Source organism: Leptodactylus fuscus, chromosome 5, assembly GCF_031893055.1.
Source record: "Leptodactylus fuscus isolate aLepFus1 chromosome 5, aLepFus1.hap2, whole genome shotgun sequence".
NCBI classification, from domain to species: Eukaryota; Metazoa; Chordata; class Amphibia; order Anura; family Leptodactylidae; genus Leptodactylus; species Leptodactylus fuscus.
The window spans coordinates 65883042-65903525 of NC_134269.1; the positions used below are offsets into that span (position 1 = coordinate 65883042).

Consider the following 20484-nt stretch of genomic DNA (forward strand, 5'->3'; position numbering starts at 1 on the left):
CCATTAGGGGAATGGTCCTGAGCTAGGCTCTTAGGGCTTAATAGTATCACACTCTGTCTATTTCCCGTCAGTATCCAGTCTGTTATTTCCTCTTTTACCTGTATACCCTGAGCCCCTAGAATTGTGGAATTACCTGGTTATGTAGCAGTGTGTTACTATTAGCAACCTCTTATACATGTTGACCTGACTTCACGCAATAGCATCTGACTGCTGAGTGTCAATGGTTTCATTTTCATGGAGGCTGCCATGCCTGTGTAATTTTTATATTGTTTGCACAGCACACATTGGTTCATAGATTTTCCTCCCTGGCCTTTTAGAGTTAATAATATTAATGTTTATTTATTAAAAGTTATGTTTTCACTTTATATATTTCTATTCCTTGTGGTGGTTTATTGATAAGTCTGAATAGAATAATTTAATACTATCCTTATTCTTTGGATTATTATACCCTACAAACTCAATAACAAAATAACAGTCCCATAGACTTCAATGACATTCTTTACACGTGTAAAAAACACGTCAAAAATCGCGCCAAAAAACGTGACGTTTGACGCGTTTTGGTTTTTTTACACGTGTAAAAAATTTCATTGAAGTCAATGTGAGTGTTATTTTTACACATGTATTCTATACATGTGTATTATGCTAAAATGTGCGCGCGATAACTACGTGTACACAGGCCCTTAAGGAAATTAAAAGAGGACAAAAAGGGCGGTAAATTTCTCCCTTCAACACACAAAGGCTAATAAGCCACTTCTTTTTTCCCTACTAATAAATTCCAAGAAAAGGCTTTACAACATATAACTGCACCGCACGAGTACTAATAAGGGTGTGTTCACACATCAGTATGCCATCCGTTTGAATTCAGTTTCACACTTTAAAACGGCCTGAAGCACATACCGATTGTATACTGACACCTTTTGATGCGGATAGCAAACGCTATCCGTTTTAAAGTGTGAAACTGAATTCAAACGGACGGATGGCATACTGATGTGTGAACACACCCTAAGACCCCAATAATTTGAATTACACAGGTATGATCTATTGCAAACCTACAATGAGCAGCAGTAAAATGGCAGTCAGTGTAGCAAGGTGGAGTAGAATTGTTCCTATTACCCAGGCTGCAAACACCCCAATAAACCTTATTCTGCTTTAACACTCTGTATAAATTCCTTACTATTAGAGATGAGCAAATATGCTCGATCGAATACCTCGGCCGCATAGCTCCCGATGCAAAAACACTTCCGGGGCTTCGAATTTTTACTGCCCCTCCCACCTTCTCTGTCACCGGGAGCTATGCGGCCGAGGTATTCGATCAAGCATATTCGCTCATCTCTACTTACTATCCTTTCCCTATACCTCTTTCCTTGAACTTCGATTCAGCAAAATATCAGTTTTCAAGTCTTTTCTACCACTTTCCCCAGTGTCCGCTGACATCTCACCCTGCACTAAGTACACTGGAAAATGCTTGAATCCAAGATGGCAGAGGGTATTTATAGGGCTGTGACATCAGAGGGCTGGCTGCTGATTGGCTGCACACATGGCATTGTGGGAGATCCTACGTTCTCAGAATTCCTTACCCCTTGTCCTAACATGTGCAGCAGCCATTTTAGGAAAATACGCAGTTTGTTACGATGAAGCGTGAGGAAATCCGAATTTGCTGCGAATTAAATATTTCCTGAAATTTCGATTAAATTTCAATTTGTCAGCTTCCATTCACTCATCTCTAATCACCATAATGGCATACTGTCAATATTACATTCGCTTTTAATTTCATCATTATCCAGGTCTTGTACTAGGAAACAAAAATTAACAAGCAAATAATCATAATCTGCATATTTTCTAGCCTATATTCAGAGTTTGTACATCAGTATATATAAATAAAACACAGACCTATAAAATAAATGTATAAATCAAACATACATAAGAGGTTACATTCCCTTTTGACCTATTTTCTAAGAAATCAAGGCAATAATAGATTAGATGACTTTGCAATACAAACAATAAGAAACAAGTTATGTGCCTTAGGCTTTGTTCACATCAGCATTATCGTTTCTGTCTGACCACATCCAAGCACGTATGAACAAGAGCCTAATACTGGTACTAAATTGAGAACTTTGTCTTGTAGCTCCATCTACCATGGAAGTTTAAAACCAACATCCATGCTGCTGGTTTTAGAGCCAAGAGGCCACTCCCTAAATGAGGTTACAAAAGGCTCTCAGGTCCAAAATGTAGGGGGATAGACTGTTACAGAATCATACATACATACACATTTCTGCAGAAAACTGCCAGTAACACTTTCTTCCTACATTTACCATGTGCTATTGGGAAGCACTGCACTTTTTCTTTTTCTTTTTTTAAATAAACACAAAAACATCTACCAACCAATGAGCTATATACAGGATTATAGTTTCCTCAATGTCACAGTTCTGCAATATATCTAAAACAACCTATTCTCTAAATATATCATATATGATAATGAAACAGTCCAGGACAATTAGAACTCCACAGATCTTGGTCTCTTCTATACCAAGTGAGAGAGATTAGGAACCTTGATGTTGATGTCACCAATATTTATATTTCGTGGTAGTTCTGGTAAGTTCATGCTCTTCACTGCGGAAACCGCTCTAGCAGGCGCTGCAGAGAATCCGGTCTGAGTCATAAGGAAGATTCATGAAAGAAGACCAAAAAAAAAAGAGAGAAAAATAAAGGATGGTAAGACATTGCATAGCTACAGGAGAAAAACACAATGCCATTGTAATCCTGTCTGTGGTAATGATGAGATGACTACTAAAGAAATTATCTCTACAGAACAGGAAGTCTATTAGCTCTGAGGAAGGAATACAAAACGGCAAGATTGCAGAATTTATTAGAGACATGAAAAATTATATAAAATTTACCATACAAATTTCATCTAAACAATAGACCATTTCTGATGACCTATGTTCCTTGTGTGCTGCATAATTTAGTACCCTATCCCCTCTGCAGTCTCTTCACAGAATCTTGTAACTGGCAGAATGGTAACGTTTAAAATGTAAAATGAGTCACAGAACAAACTGGCAAGTGACTGATGTGTTACGGGAACAGAAACTCCTAAATTTTTGGTCTGACTTGATCCAAGTTACAAATAATAACTAATAGGTTGTTGAAAAATACAATTTACAAATTACACAAATAAATGGTGATATGTATTATCTCCCTCTTAAAAAAAATAAATAAATCAGAATTGGTACAGAGGGCCAAAAGTGTAAAATATACAGAACAAGCTCCAATACTTGTACAAGCCAAATACAACAGGGATCGAGCCAGGAAGACTATGCAGGATATCAGCCACACACACAGCTAATTGAAAAATAAACTTGCAACAGTTATTTTTCACTATCCAACCAGGGATACCAGATTTTTTCTAAAATCTAGAAGTCAACTCATACTCCTGGCAGCAACAAGATAAGAATTGTGTTCCAGCAACACCCTCACCATGTAACCAGAACACTTCAGTAGTGAGTTCACTTTCATTTCCATTTTTGCTTTTAGGGAACAATGGAATCTTCCTGAAATAAAAGGCATTTGTTTCTTCTTCTGAGATTTTTTTTAAATTTTTTTAATTCCTTCCTTTATAAGATTTAAACACTATAACTGCATTTTCTCCATTTCCGCCATGCACCATTTGCAATTCCTTACATTCATAGCCACCCTAACTGCATGGCATGAACACATTAGGTCAGGCTTATGAATTGGTCTAAATAGAAGAAGAAAAAAAAAAAAAAAAACGTCTTTATTGCCCACAATGAGCAACCACAGAACATTCCTTAAAAGAAGAATATATATTGTAAGGGTGTGCTATGACTTCTTGCTACAAACAATAAAGACAGTTTCATAAATTGGCCTCACTTAGTACTGTATTGCATAATTGTGTAATAAATCTGTTCATAAATAAAGAAATGATTGTTTCAATCGGATGTTAAGCAATGAATTAATGCTGGTCACTTCCTCAACACGTTGGCCACTAATACCGTTCAATACCTAGAAGTATTCATAAAGTATATGGCCTGATGTGCTACAGAAAGTCATCCATGGCACAAGATCTAAGGAAGTGCTTTATCTGTGAAGTCCATTAAAGATAATGCATAGTAATAAATTCCAGCAATTCAGATAGATAAGCCATGTTATGTTCACATGGATATATTGCATGTCATGGACTTTTCCTAGTAGCGCTTTTCTCTTAATAAACAGTGCCACTTCTATCCTGAGGCTGGTACTGCAGGTCACTAACCATGCACAATTGTCTTAGGACACAGTGACACACTGAGTTTTATACCTCACCCCCCATGTGTTTTAGACACGTCCTAACAGTTTGTATGATATGTGGGCTTGTTGAAAAGAATCGTGGTTCAATATGCTAAACTGTGAGCCAGACATTGCACCACAATTTTGGAGATTGCAGATGCAATTGCCAGAGTAAAAACTGCAGGGTATATGTCCAATAACCATAAATACCGTATTTTCCGGACTATAAGGCGCACATAAAAACCTACGATTTCCTCAGAAATCGTAAGTGCGCCTTATAGTCCGGTGCGCCTTATATATGGATGGAAGCGGCGGCAAAGTCTGCGTGCCGCTTCCATACATACATAAAAGGCACCGTAAGGGTGCATTCACACTACGGAACGCCAGCGTGTATCTTAGCCGTACACGCCGGCGTTACAGCAGGGCTGCCGGACACTTCCCATTCATTTCTATGGGAGCCGGCATGCGAGCGCTCCCCATAGAAATGAATGGAAAAAAGCAGTCCATTCATTTCTATGGGGAGCGCTCGCATGCCGGCTCCCATAGAAATGAATGGGAAGTGTCCGGCAGCCCTGCTGTAACGCCGGCGTGTACAGCTGTGATACACGCTGGCGTTTCGTAGTGTGAATGCACCCTTAAAAGTTATATTAAACTACCCCCCCCCCCCCCCCCCCCCCGTTTTAAAATAAAACCCTGAAACAGAATGTGAAACTTACCGACCGGTGCAGGGTGGGCGGGCATTCAGGCCTCCTCTTCCTCCGATGTCCTGACCAATTCCTCCGGCGCTCGAGAACTGATAATGGCCTGGGCGCATGCGCAATATCATAATGCTTCTACTACGGCTACTGCGCATGCGCCCAGGCCATTATCAGTTCACGAGTGCCGGAGGAGGAGGACGGAACATCGGAGGAAGAGGAGGCCTGAATGCCCGCCCACCCTGCACCGTTCGGTAAGTTTCACATTCTGTTTCAGGGTTTTATTTTAAAACGGGGGGGGGGGTGTAGTTTAATATAACTTTTACGGTTGGGCTCGATCAGCATGATTTTGCTGATAGAGCCCCTTTAACTCCTCTCCTGCCGAGCGCTTCCAATAGAAGCGGCTGGCACGCGGGGGGTTAAGCGGCCGCTGGCAAAGTCTGCGTGCCGCCGCTTTCAATAACATATAAGGCGCACCGGACTGCGCCTTATAGTCCGGTGCGCCTTATATATGAACCGAGACAGACTATAAGGTGCTCATGGGCAATGCGCCTTATAGTCCAGTGCGCCTTATAGTCCGTAAAATACGGTAGTCTTACTCCTCATTTACTTACTCCTGAGTCACCAGATGAAATGACAGGTACGCCTTACAGTTATCAGCACCAGATGAAAAAAGGGTGGGGGGGGAATTGGAGTTCTTCATTTAAACTTACCTCAGACTTCTCCAATTTGTTCTGGGCTTCCACTTGGGCAACAACTTCATTCATATTTGTCTCCAGAACCATCCCACCCATCACCATTTCATGTAATATGTAATGTACCTGTGAGCAGAGAGGAAAATCAATGACACAATGTAAAAAGTACATCATCATTTTTGTTCAAAGTTTTCTTTCAAAGCGGTTTCCAAATGAACAAAAAAAAAAAATTAAAAATTCTATATAGTCTACACAATGCAGCAAATGGCAAAGTGGATTTTTTTTAGGGGAAAAAATCTTATTTTCTACATTTGGAACCAAAATATAACACTTACAACCATGAAAACAACCGCACAAAAGAGTTCTGTTCAATGTTTGAACAACAGTGGTTGTGGAAAAAAACAAGCAGGTTACTGTGGTCATAAGACTTTCCTACAAGGGAGAAGTAGAGCAATATTTCAGACGTTAGAGACCAATGGTTAGAATGTATATTACATATTTATTTTGCCAGCAAACAAAACTTAAGGGTTTTGTTAAAAACATAAGCTTGTCCAAAGATCCCTGTTAAACAGCTGCACTGTGACAAACCTTCCTTCTGCTGTGGCCATTGGAGTACAAAATGTAGTATTACACACAATAACAGCTTCTTAGTAGATCTTCACTGTATATCTTTATATATAAAGATATATAAAAGGGGTTCTCCGGGGGGGGGGGGGGGGAATCTATGCAAGGGATGAAGCCGGAAGCAGAAGGTCATGTACAATGTATAGTGGTGAGGCTGCTGCTTTTCACTTGAATGGAAGCAGAGCTACAGTACTGCCGCTATACAATGGATGGAGCCCTTCTGTCTGGAACAGCTGATCAGTGCAGCGTCTGAGTCTCAATCTCCCACCAATCTCATAGGGATGCCCCACCCAGAGGTTAGGTCAATAGTATTCAAACTGGCCCCCAGCCTGGAAAGCCCCTGCACATATAGCCATAGTTGGAGGACCTCTTCCAGGCATGTGCACATTGCTGTTGTAGAAGCGATACTCAAATTATACAAAAAAAAAAAAAAAACTTTTCATAAATGAAACGTGCATGAAAATATATGGAAGTTTGTAATATATCTTATTAGGCTGCACTTATCAGACTGCTTGCTTACATAGAGTTGGTCTCTATATTCTCTTATTTATTTATTGCTGCATTCTGTGCAGTGAAAGACTCAAGTCTAAAAACCTAGCAGCACACAGTGTATCAGCTGCAGATAAGCTCGGTTCACATCTGTGGCAGAGTCTCTGTAGAAGATTCAGAAGAAAATCAGCAGAGTAATTTTCTCTCTGCCAGTTTCAGCATAACAATGGTAGAAACATGACTGACCCCATTCCTGACAGTCTAAGCTGGGCTTTGAGGAACACCCTCGCTGACAGTACAGGGCTATGGACAAGTACTGCCAGGGAAGGTGTTCCTCACAGTCCAGTTAGACTGTCAGGAACACCCTTCTGACAGTGGGCAGAGATGGGTGCTGTATAACACCCTGACAGTGCATTGAATTCAGCATTGTCAGCTTTCTAGCGGTATATAAAACCACAAGTGCCCGAGGACATGAAAGGTTCTGTTTAAGCAGAACTTTTTCTTCTCTGCTGATTTCGGGTGGAAATCTGGTGGACCCCATTACAGTCTATGGAGTCTGCAGGTAACCACTTTTTAAGCAGAAAGAGATTTCTTTTTTTTTTTTTTTTGGGTTCCCCAAGTGGACCCAAAAAACGGAAATCCAAACGCTAGTGTGAACCTAGCTTCAGACTATGGCACACAAGACTTTTTCTTCCAATGGAAAACGACATATATTATGGAAGAAACCTTCTTTTTTTTTCTAACAATACAATGATAAAGGATACATACAGACGGCGGTCCATCAGCAGTCAACTTTCAGGTCTTTGTTTTGATCTTATGATGGATCAGAACAATGGCAATGTAAGCATAGCCTAAGTGAGCTATTAGCTATACCTAGAATTATGGAGGCTCTAAAGTAAAAGCTTTCATAATTATGTTGCTTTGACAGCAGGAACAAAGCTAAAGTTAGAAAGATAGAGACATCATTGGCCATTACACTAGAAGTGATCCTTGAACCTTTTTTGTCTAATCTTTGCTCATAAAACCTATATAAACAAACAGTGATAAATGCAGCAAAGGGTATCTATATTATTCAAGGTTAATTGAATTCATGTACACCAAGAGATCTCTTCCCACTGTCCCTTACTGCTCAGCCATGACGCTGAGCTATGAGGAACCAGTACTTGTCTATAGACAAGTACAGTCAGGAGGGGCGGCTTTCCTCATAGCGTAGCGTCATGGCTGGGCAGGAAGGAACGCCCCCTCTGACAGTACAGGACTATGGATGAGTACTGTCACAGGGGTGTTCCTCTTAGCCCAGCTAGACTGTCAGGAACACCCTTCTGACAGTGGGGAGATACTGTTGCCATTATAACGGCACCGATATCTCCAGCCCTGGGACACAACAGGAAAGCCAACAGTGCACTGAAGAGGTCCTCTTTAGGTACATAAAACTATGGAATTATTATTTTCTCAATGATTCATAACCAGCATGTATTTTTTGACCAAATTACTGGAAATTAATCTGTAGGCCTGGTTTATGGTATATCCCTCGCAGTATATGAGCACATCTTTTAATCATCAGCCACACCAAGTGCAATGACACCCGCAACAATCTGAGCAATGTGCTACCGTAGAACATTTTCTGCAGCAGGTGGGGCAATGGAACAAAGCAAAGTTGGAGCTATATAATATTGCTTGCTTTCTTAGGCTTAGAGAGTCATGCTTAGAAAGCAAAGCAATGTTACATAGAGTCTAAACTAATCACAGTATTTACAAATGCAAAGACCATTTTTCTTGTTCAATGTTTAATTATAAACTACAGTATTATACAAGCAGTATGCTCTAATACTATAATACACTAAAGTTATGGTCAAATAACAGTAATCTCAGGCTGACAGGTGCAGAAAATATCTAGTCCCATAGAAGCATGTAAAAGCACCTGCCAAAGCCTAATAGAGGAAATGGTGCACAGGGAGCATGAAGTGTATAAGCTCTGTAAAATCTGTGCCAGGGAAAGTACACCGCTTTCCTTCCAATTCTTTTGTAATGAGAGCAGGTCAAAACATTTGACAGCCTTAAAATATCTCCAGTACCTATGGCATGTTGCATTTAAAGGGTACCTGAGTTTTCAAGAAAAGTTTAAATATGCCCTATCAGTTTTTCTGCTGCTAATAATCACATTATGGCTACAGGACATTTTGCATTGGTCTCAGAGTCTGTGGGCATGTACAATAAGAAGACGTTTGTTCTATCTATTACTGATCCTGTTCTGCCATACTGTCAGGAGTAACTGTACAATGGTAAACACATTGCAGAGACAAACCCAAGTGACCATAATATAGGAAATCCAGGAATACTGGTCCACAAATACATGGCAATTACACGTAGGCCCGTAGAACATAAAACATAAGAAAACCAAACAATTGACAATTTCAAGCAGTTTAGGGGTATAAAGCTACTGATAGGTTCCCTTTCACACACAGACTTCACCATAGATATTCTCTCTTACAACACAAAGGACAGCTTCTACAAATAAGACAGGCAAGATGCAGGTAATAAAAGAAAGAGGGTAGACAGATGGGAAGCAGGTACAATAAGGAGGTGGGCAGATGGCAATGCAAAAGGAAGTGGGCACAGAAGGAGACACACAGCAGAGGAAGACAACAGAGAAGGTTAGTATGGATGTACAAATAGAATGCATGGCGTTATATAGGATGCATGACATTTTTTTCTAACATCATGCATCCTATTTGTAGAGTGTAAATACTATGAGGCTGATATATCACAGGTTGTCCACAAAAAAAAAAAAAAAAAAAAAAACTGGTGTACAAGCCATTGTTCACTAGTGCTTTTTTTTTTTTGCACTAGTGAAATTTTTTGTGAAAAAAAATATAGTGTGTCTTCTTGAGTTTTGCACACACAGTTTAGTTCACACTTGCACCCCTGTCCACCCTCTCAGTTTCCTTCCTAATCCCCGGAAATACAACTCTTAACAAACGCATAGGATCTGCTGTTGCTGGGGGGTTGTAGTTTTCATTAGGGAAGTTGAAAGATTTGAGGGTAAAATTCAGTGTGTGTGTGTGTGTGTGTGTGTGTGTGTGTGTGTGTGTGTGTGTGTGTGTGTGTGTGTGTGTGTGTGTGTGTGTCCCGTCACCAGGATCCAGTCACCGCGCACAGTATCATTACATTCTGATGCTCGCAGGAACAAGCTGCAATTGTACTGGTTCACCGCCCGTCACCAGGATCAAGGGGGAAGTGTGTGTGTGTGTGTGGGGGGGGGGGGGGGTGCAGGAAGGTAGAGAGGCTCTGCAACTGTTACGCTATGCTGGTATAAAAATGGCGGCCGCCAGCATAGCACAGTAGTTAAGATGGCGGCTGCCATCTTTATTGTTATAATTGTTATAATATTGCCTGAGGCCCAAGTGCTGGACTGGATTTGGCATGCGGGCCTAGACACCTGTGGTCTATGGGGTCCACGGGTTTCTGCTGGTAACTTTTAAGCAGATAGGGTTTCCATTTTTCTGGTCCCCATTCGGAACGCTAGTGTGAACTTAGCATAAGCCATGCTGGCTACAATATAGTCAATTGCATACTTAAAAGTGTAAAAGTAATCAATCCAAGAAATATCATTTCTAAACATATTAACTATATTAAGGCAATAATTCAGGTTGTTAGAATTCATAAAGCTATATTGGAAGGGTGCGTGAAAATACTATATTATGCAATTTTATTTTATTTTATTTTAGGAATAATGAGAAAACAAACAAATGTCAGCATTTTTATTTTATCTGAGAAGATAAGAGGATTACACAGAACCATAAACAGTATTGCAACCAACAGTAAAACGCCAGTCTCCTAGCTATTTCGCTTTTAATAATTGCAGAATATAGCATCTAATTTCTTTTAGATTGCTTTATTGCCAGGCTATGAAGATGTCACAGAGGTCTGAAGGGACAGATCAAGGAGAAACCTTGTGCTGTCCCTATGACAACCCAATATTTATGAATTGAACAGCAAGGCCAAAAAAAAAAAAAAAAAAAAAAGGAAACCACCATATCAAGGTGGACTAAGGCCTGGGTCTCATCTGCGTTCGGTATTCCGCTTGGGGGAATACCGAGCGCATTGGTGAGCAATGAAACCACATGGACCCCATAGACTATAATGGGGTCCATGTGTTTTCCGCACGCTGTAAATGAATAATAAAAGTAAAAGGAAAATAAATACCCACAGAATTTGTATCACAACATGCATAACTAAATAAAATTAGTACTTTATTTATTCTACATGATGATAAATGACAAACATTAAAATTCTGATGCCAAAATTGATGTTTTCTGATTATTTTACCTCTCAAAAAACAAAAAGTAATAAAAACTGATGAAAAGTGTTATGTACCGACAAAATACAAGGTCTCAAAGCTACACATCATTTCAGGATCCATGGGAGCCCTACACACGCTGTTTGAAATGGCAATGATGCTACCTTAGCGCCACTTCCATTTCACAGACCATGTGACATCATGTTTATTGGTCACATGGCCTGATCACAGCTCAGTACCATTCAAGTAAAGGGGCTGAGCTGCGATACTTAACTATACAAACATATGACATATTAGCAAGTACTGAAGAGGCTGCACAGCACGCACCCACGCAGGGGCCCGGGTGTCAAACCTCTGTCAGTCTTTAAATATTTAATGACCCATCTATAGGAAAGGTCATCAATTACACTGGAAAAGCCCTTTAATGAATAATACACATTTTTTTATGTACAAATATCCTGTTGGGATTCTAAAAATGGAAAAATAGTTGTTTCAAAAGTTCCTTCATAACTCACCTTATCCACATTAAAGATCAGGTCAAGCTCACATACATTTTCAAAGCATTTATCCAAAGTTTCCACAAAAACCTGCAAGTACAGAAGAAATGTAAATGAATGGCGAGGTATCAAAATGTTTATTAAGACAATTTGTATGTGCCATAATTTTTGGACTATAAGGGGGATTTCATACGGAGTAATGTGCCGCGTGATGTGGCACGTATACGGCATGTGAAACTTTGCGGGCCGTACACGCTCCCATTGATTTCAATGGGAGTTAGTCTCGTATATGCCACGTTATTTTGCGGCCTTGATTTTGCGGCCCCTATTTTTACCACAAAAAACTGGGAGAACTTATGGACTCGAGTATAAGCCGGGGGGGGGGGGGGGGGGGGGGAGGGGAATGCAGCAGCTACTGGAAAACGTCAAGAATTAAAACGGTCGGAGTTTTTGGGTGCAGTAGATGCTGGGTGCTGGGAAAGGAGAGTGGGTGTTTTGGTTGTCTGTCTGCCCCTTCCCCGAGCTTGAGGACTGGGATTTTTTTCCCCCCACTTGGAATTCAGCCTGACTGAATATAGGGTATCTGCGGTGCTCCTATTAACCCCTTTCCGACAGAACAGGAGCACTGCAGATACCCTATATTCAGTAGACCGGGCAGAGACACAGGGATACCTAATGTGTATGTGTTAGACAGTCATTTTCTACTTTTCTATATATTCTAGGGAAAGGAGGGATTTACAACTTTTATTTATTTACTATATATTTTTTTAAAGCTTTTTTTTTTTCTTCACTATTTTATGGGAGATTCTAAACATTACTATTGCAGCTGGTCATAGACTCCCCCCCCCCCCCCCCAGAAGAAAAAAAACAACTTTTTTTTTTTTTTTTTGCTTGACTAGTATAAGCCAAGGGGGCTTTTTCAGCACAAAAACTGTGCTGAAAAACTTGCCTTATACTAGAGTATATACGTTATATCACTTTTTATTCAAATCAGAAGCAAAACAGTGAAAAAAATGGCACTTATGATTATGTGTTTTTTCCTGCTACGATCTTCACCGTACAGGAAAAATATTTTTATTTTAAATATATACTTTACAACCCAGACAACGCCTTTAAAACAGTGAAAATGTATTTAACAAATCAAAACAGTTATATTCTTTATGGCACTACTTAAATCATATCTAAATAAAAAGTATATAAAAAGGAGTATTCTGACGAAAGTAAACAATAGCATAGCCAAAAACAGATTTCAATCCCGTGATAAATGTCACCCAGGCCTATCCCACAGGATATATGTAATAAGGAAAAAAAAAAAAAAACACCACACACACAGTGTTATTGGAATCAAATGAAACTTATGAATGTAATGATGATTTACCGTATGTACAACTGAAATGAGGCTCTAGTGCCCTGTTGGATCTCCTGTACCTTGGATACAAGATACTGTTGGGTATGGAGGTATACAGATTCTATATGATATCCTGTGGCACAGTGGACGACAGATGTTACAGCTGGGCCTTTAGATCTTGTACAATCTCAATTTATCACAGTTAGCGTCCCAGAATGCCCAATTGGCGATAGATCGGGGAACCAGGCAGGCCAAGGAAGTGTTGCAATGTGGTAGAGCCATTTGTGGGAAATCCTTGTTGTTTATGGGCGTGCATTATTCTGCTGAAAAATGCCAGTTGGAAGTTTTGACATGAGAGACAACACGTCACTGCGTTGCTAGTGTCCCTCGTATCACTACTAGGGGTGACCGGCTGTAGTATGGGATGACTCCTCAGCTCATCACATCAGTAGTTTGGGCAATGTCTTGCTCCAGAGCAAAAGCAGGATTGATGCCTCTGATCCTGGATTTGTCACAAATGATAACCAGCAGAATTGTAGATGCAGCTATGAAGGTTAATAGGGGATCAATAACAGCTCTAACACAGGATCAGTGCAAAAGTTATGGTATATTATATTGTTTATTTTATTGAAATTGGAAACTTTAAAGTAGTTTTCAAATATGAACATTACTCTTTTTCCCTTGAATTCTAAGGGTTGAGATTCGCTATAGGAAATTGTAAAAGTGCTGATGTTGTAAAACATCCTATGGTTTGGTTTACATATAGTGTGTGGCAATCGTTGGCATCTAGAATCCAAAGCGTGGGCCTAAACGTCACTCCCTCACTTAGCGGGCTACTTGAGAAACTAAGATAACATAAGGATATTTATTCACTTTCCTCAACCATCCCCTTTGTTCTCATTACACTATCAGCCAGCATTGTGAAACTTACGATACCGTACAAGTTATGAAACCATACCGCAGCTGTCAAAATACCTAAAGTCTCATATAGACTTTATCAATACCTTGGGAAAATGATTATCTCCTTGGAGATATGTATTAACTCATGATTATCTACTAGCAGTTAACAGAATTATCTTCTCAGATACAAGCACTGGTCATGAGGTCATATGACTTTCCATATCATCCATGATTATTACTTTGATACCGGTCATAGTATCATGTGTCACTGGGATACTAATACAAACACTTCTAGCTCTTGAGAAGAGAAATGAGAGTTTGCTTATGAAACAATACAATAAAAAGTTATTCATTCACAGCTAAATAATCCACCTCCATCTAGCCAAAGCATACATATAAAAGCTATTTGGTCTCTTGAGACTCCACTTCATAAGTATGAGGTTACCATGTACCCACTTCAAATGGGGTTTTGTTGTCACAAAATATAAAGTGTTATTTTTTTCAATGTACTGATCCTTGTGGGTAAATCCATTCCTGCACTATCAAGTATCAGACTTGTATGGCAGGACAACAATACTTGGCAGGATTTAAGAACTGCCAAGCAAAACCTGGAATTTCATGGTTAGCAAGAGTTTACTTAGCATGGTAGGGGCCATATTAATGGCAGGCGGGAGGTAAAAATAAATTTTAAAAAATGAAGAGGCTATTCTACAGTCTACAAATATGCCTATTGTTATTCAGCTTTGGAGCCCCGCTGCTGGTATGTAAATCACTGTTTTAATCATGTGCAAATGAAGGGGACTGCTTTGTTAAAGAATCTAGAGACTTATGTAGGTGTTCATCTCACACCCGATCCGATCCTGCACAACTTCCCACCCGTTTTGGCGTCAATCTATGCCGATAACACTAGAAGGACAGCTGGGACATTTACTTGGTTTGGGAGGTGAATAATCTTTAAAATGAATATCCTGCCACCACGTCTTCACCTTCTGCAGACTTTGCCCATTCATGTCTCTTCCTCCTTTTCTCAGACCCTTTCCTCCATCCAATTGACGTTTATCTGGATGGGCAAACCGGCTAGAGTTAATACGTCACTCCTTTTTCGTCTTAAGAATTGCTTATCGATTCCTGAAATGAAGTTGTATTACCTCGCTGTTCCTCTGGCCCTGATAGTCAACTGTGTAGACATAGTTCTATTAAACCCTGGATCTACATCAAGCAAGCATTTGAGACTGTTCCATTGCAGACAACCCCATGGCTTGAGCCCTCTCTATTGCCAGCCCTCCATTCCCACCCCACCATCAGCCCTATGCTCAGAATCTGCTCCAGATGCCCTATCCACTGCTACTTCCTTCCTCAAGATTGTTGGTTTCACCCCCATCTTGGGGAATCCCAGGTTTCCTCCAGGAATCTTTGACAGAGCATTCTGCAACTGGCATCGCTATGGGATCTACCGTGTATGCCACCACCAAAGTGACAGCAGTTGGTGGATGGCGCCGGCTACCCCATCCTTGACTGCCCCACCTCCCTCAACACCTAGTGCGACATGCAGCTTTGTCATTTTATGAACTCACTTCTGGCCCCGACAGAACTTAGGTCTGTACACAAGTTTTTGGAACGCTTCTGTGTAGGTGACAGTCTACTGCGCCATTCTCTTTCAGTAACATACAAGTTTCTGATTGACCCTCCTAACAGGTTTGTCGACCCTCCCCCTTATGTTGAATTGGGAAGTGGGTTTGTACCTCTCTCCCAGGAAAATTAGAACATATTTTACGTCTCATACACAAGGCTTCTATCAGCTCCAGCTACCAGGAGGCCAGTTTTAAGATCTCGTCCCGATGGTATAGGGTCCCCACAAAATTGCGTATGCTCTTCCTGCAGGCATCCCCGACCATCTCCCTCTGGATTCTGAAAATCAATGAGATTATGCACATGGAAAACCTCATTTCCATCCTGCATGACACAGCTTGAGCCTGTAACAAAATTTGGCTTTACTGGTTGGAATTCCAATGTTCTGGAGAGTAACAGGCGCTTCTGGGCTCTGGGCCTGAACACTGGGATCTGAGCTTTGAGCATGATCTCCCACCATTAGCCTTTCTCTTATCACTGTATCTGACCTTAGTGACTTACAGATCCTTCTACTGTGGACCTGACCAGTTTTGTCCTCCGGGCCCACACATGGTATGTTACCCTGTCCACTCACCCCATTATCCTCCCTGCCAGCTTGCTCTCCCTTTTTTTTCCCCACTATCTCTCTCTCCACTCTCTTTATCTTTTGCTTGTGAACATTTTTGTTGCCTTGCTGACTGTAGCCATCTTGGGGTCCCCTTTGGTGGGTCCAGTCCGCACTGTTTGCATTCATGGTCTGTTTTGGTTGATGTTGTTTAGACAAAATTCATCATATCCCCTCATTTGCATACACCAAATTCCAATTTACATAAAAATAAGGTTCCAAAATTGAAAAACCACAGTATAGCTGTAACCGGTAACAGCTTTAGAATTACTACTACAAGGTACGGTGATCAGGATTGTAACCAATCTACTGCAGGTAGACTTCATCTACAGTGTTAATCTCATCTCAGTGTTTCATGGTCTCTGTCTACTCGGGCTGGACAGGAGGTCCAGAGACAGATCAACATGACTGAGCCATGTGGTTTACAAAACTCCCATAGCAGTGAATAATAACCGTTTTCGTTACTCCTAACCTGGTGATTGGGAGAAGGTGTTGTATTTTTTGGAGATGGGAATGCCCCTTTAACTACTCAGTGTTGCCTCGCCACTTAGTCTCCTATCCCCACTACCCACAGCTTCCTAACTTGCTTACACACCCATGCCCATAAAAGTCTAAGGACTTGGGAGGAGAAGGATGCAGCTGCAGAAAGACACAATTGGTGATTTGATTCCGTTTCATCCCAGGGCTTGACTCACAGCCACATTTCTCAGTACTGCTGTGTAATGTCCCTAATGCTGCTACTGCTGATTCTGAGGGTTGCTACAAAGATATGCTTACAGAAGTGTATAACTAGTGTGGAAGAGGAGAAAGTTTAGCCAACCGGCTCAGACGCAACAGTTTGTTTTTTCATTCCTAGTATCGGCACCTACACACGATGTTGTCGCTTCCAAGGATATTAATGAGAAAAACTTTATTAGCTTTGGCCCAGGGTGCAGCTGACAATGACAAAAGATGCAGCATCAACTTGAAGCCTCTCTGCATCTTGCTATGCTCCGTAGTTCTACAATATTGTGTAGCACTTAATGGGTGCAAAACAAAACTGAGAAGGTATGGGATAATGCTAATCAATAGCATTTCCCTTTATGGCAGACACCACAAGACAGACATGATACTCACACATACAGTATATTGTACGCAGCCCTTGGCAAAATTGATGCGGGGTGGTCTGCTGACATTTACCTACCGTGTAATGCTGAAAGACATGAGGTTATTGTCAGCAGACCCATGGAAATAATTTCTTATCTATGTTGACCAGCAGACTGTTCTGTGCAGAAAATATAGAACAGGCAGTTTAGATTGTAAACCAGTGAAACCAATCCTTCCCCGAGATACGTGGCACAGGATATGTCTGGCAGCTACTTACATGTTTCCACCTCATAAATCACACGCCAGTACGACAGACCCCATTGCGTAATGTGAAGTTAAAGTTATCTGTTCTAGGATACACAAAATAAAGCTTTTTCAAGAAAAAGAGGTGTCTCTATGTAGATTACAATATATAGTATAGGCTACTCATAGAAGTGAGATCTATAAAGTCAGACAAAAACCACATGCACATGAGCAATTTTACATGATTTAAAGAGGCCCTGTCACTACTAACATCTGATTTACATTGCTCATAAACAATTCTGAAGTATCTTTTCTTTTATAACTCCGTGTTGTGTTAGGGCTAGTTCACACGTGAACTGCCCGCGCGGGTTTTGACACCGAGAGACGCGGCGACCCACGTCTCTCTGGTCAAAACCTGCCTGCCGCGACCATCGCGGTTGAGGCTTTCCCCTCCGCTGACGGCTCAAATGAATGAGCCGACATAGGAGGGTGCTGCTGGGGGCGGAAGCCACGCGGCTCAACCGGTGCGGCTTCCGCCTGAAGATAGGGCAGGTCGTTTCTTTTCTCCGCTAGCAGCAGCCCGCCGCTAGCGGAAAAAAGAAGCCTGGCGGTCTGCATAGACCACCATTGTAAGGGGAGGTTTTTGACGCGAAATCCACTGTCAAAAACCTCCCCTGGGCTCACGTGTGAACGAGCCCTTATTCTTCTGTTGTTCCTACTAGAAATGTATGACTAAACTGACAACTGGGTGTTATTATTCCCCTCTCTAAAGAGGTGTGTCCTTGTCAAAGGGTCGGATACAAGCAGGACTGTAAGGACAATGTTGGAGTATAGGGATGCAATCCCCATCTGGTGACGCCCAGTTGTCAAAAGGTGACAATTGCTCTGTGAGCAAGGAGAACAAAGTTTTATTAATTTCTGCCAAAAATTATACAAAAAAAGTACCTCGCACGTGCAAATCTCTCCCTCCATATGCTGCCTATAAGATAACTAGCAGAAGAGTAGCAAATTACAGTATATAAACTATAACTAGATAAAAAACAAAGAAAAAAAAACTAGGTTTATTTGGGGAGCTAAAGACAGCCCCTGGACTGTAATGGAAGCCTACAGGCCATCTATGGAGAACAACAGAAACAAAGGCTGCTGTGAGCTCTAGTAAGAAGTTCAGCAACTTCTCAGGTTGAAGTCTGTGCCCTGAGACACCATGAGTTTTCTATAACTGGAGCAATGCTCGGATGAAACATTTGCTACCACAATAAATTGTCAGCAGGATATTTTTATTGTTTTATGGCAAAGGCAATAAGCATCCCTACTGCAGTAAACTTACAATCTAAAGAGTAAAAGGGATCTGTGAACTGGTCCTAATCATCAAAGCTCGGAGTAGGGGGCAAAGTGCCAAACTACGAAGATTATAAAGATGTGCAACCTTAAAGGGATTTTCTGGGCTTAAATGTGATATATTGATGTCTTAGCCTAAGTCTGATACATGAATGAGACTAGAGAAGGAAGCCAACAACTCTGTCATCTGTGGTGGTCAGAGCAGGTTACTGCAAAGCAGTGTACATTCACTTGAATGGGAGCTAAGCTGCAGCCAATACACATAGAACAGTGCGGTCTAACTCCGACTCCCCCAGGGGGAGTGTCCATTGCTCTAATCCTCAGACAGATCGGAACAATGGAAATTCAAACCAGAATGTAATACAAACTATAGGCTCATAGAGGAATTGTACCCAAGTACAAGATGCTAAATGCCACGCATCAGGCAATTGACGCTGTAGCCCTGATTAACTTGCTGTTTGGATTAAAAAAATAACACACAAAAAAAACCAAAGCACAACCACCTGTTCAGGCAATATGGCCCCTGGAAGATTGTAAGAAACTGATTCACCAAGTGGCGGGGAAGGGGGGGGGGCCTTTTTAGATTTTCAGAGAACTACAAAAGGTTACCGCCCACATGGTGAATTACAGATAGTTTACATATAAGCGGATTGACGGATTTATAAAAATATACAAATTGTTCAGGAGCCCAGCAGAAACAAAGCATTTGGCATTTATTTCTACCTGGTGACAGGTACTACTAAGCCGGCCATACACCAGCTATTAATCTATAGATCGTTGGAAGATTCAGCTGGCCGGATTTATTGGACTATAAAATACTTGATATCTCAGAGTCCTAAGGCAGGTTAGGCCATCAGTGCCAGAGCACCTGACTGCTTTCTCAGTGATCAGGAGCAGCGCTGATACAACCCTCACCCTCCCTGCACCACAGCAGATCAGTACAAGGCAGGAAAGAAGAAGCTGAATGCGATTAATGCAATGTGTTCATCATCCAGTCATGGAGCCCCCTCCATAGCACGTACCTCAGGAGAGAGAGCACTGAATGAGGCTGTAAGCACCTTACATGACATCAAGCATGTCACCAGTCCTATGCTCGTGTGGGAACATATTGTATGTACTATTTTATGCAGGGAAACAAATTTATAGTTGAAGGTAGCGGGTCAGAAAAATGACACCACTAACAATGGCTGGAGTTGTGGCTCAGTTGTCGTTTTCTTGCCTTCCATGTACAAAACTGTGGGTTCAAGACCCCAGGTAAACCGCATGGGAAATTAAGTACAATTAAAATGTAAACACAAGGGGATCAAATCAGGTTGTTTTTTCTTATGTTTAGTAATTACGAGCATACATATATAGAGTGCTGGACTCCTGGTATATCTCCCCCAGGTTTATAACTTATATGTGGCCCAGGGCAGGTCTGGAATACATCTCACCCCAGCTGTGGGTCATAAGCTCTAAATTACCCATAAAAGACTGCAGAGCCTGCACTTGAGGGCAGATCCTGGGAGTGAGAGGAGATGCCTGGGTCTGTCCTGGAGAGCTGAGTTTGGGGAGACCAAACTGGGACTTGTGTTTTGTTTGATTGTGTGGCTGAAAGTAAGCCACAAGTGTGGTTAGCCGGATTCTGTATCAGTTAGAGCTTGGAAGAGCAGGAGTTTTGTTTTGCCTTTTGCCTGACATTAACACCTTCCCGCCGATGGCATTTTTTGATTTTCGTTTTTGACTCCCCTCCTTCTAAACCCCATAACTTTT

The 20484-nt window shown here is 41.2% G+C and overlaps 1 protein-coding gene across 1 annotated transcript in view; it reads right to left on the minus strand.

Annotated features, from left to right (window-relative positions):
• Positions 1–1444: 1444 nt before the first annotated feature.
• AP3S2 (adaptor related protein complex 3 subunit sigma 2) overlaps positions 1445–20484 on the minus strand; it is a 29639-nt gene continuing 10599 nt past the window's right edge. The window contains exons 4-6 of the mRNA XM_075273312.1: positions 11603–11674; positions 5693–5800; positions 1445–2650 (exon numbers count right to left, since the gene is read on the minus strand). Coding sequence (XP_075129413.1) covers positions 2522–2650; positions 5693–5800; positions 11603–11674 — 309 coding nt within the window. The 3' untranslated portion in view covers positions 1445–2521. The remainder of the gene's footprint in view (positions 2651–5692; positions 5801–11602; positions 11675–20484) is intronic.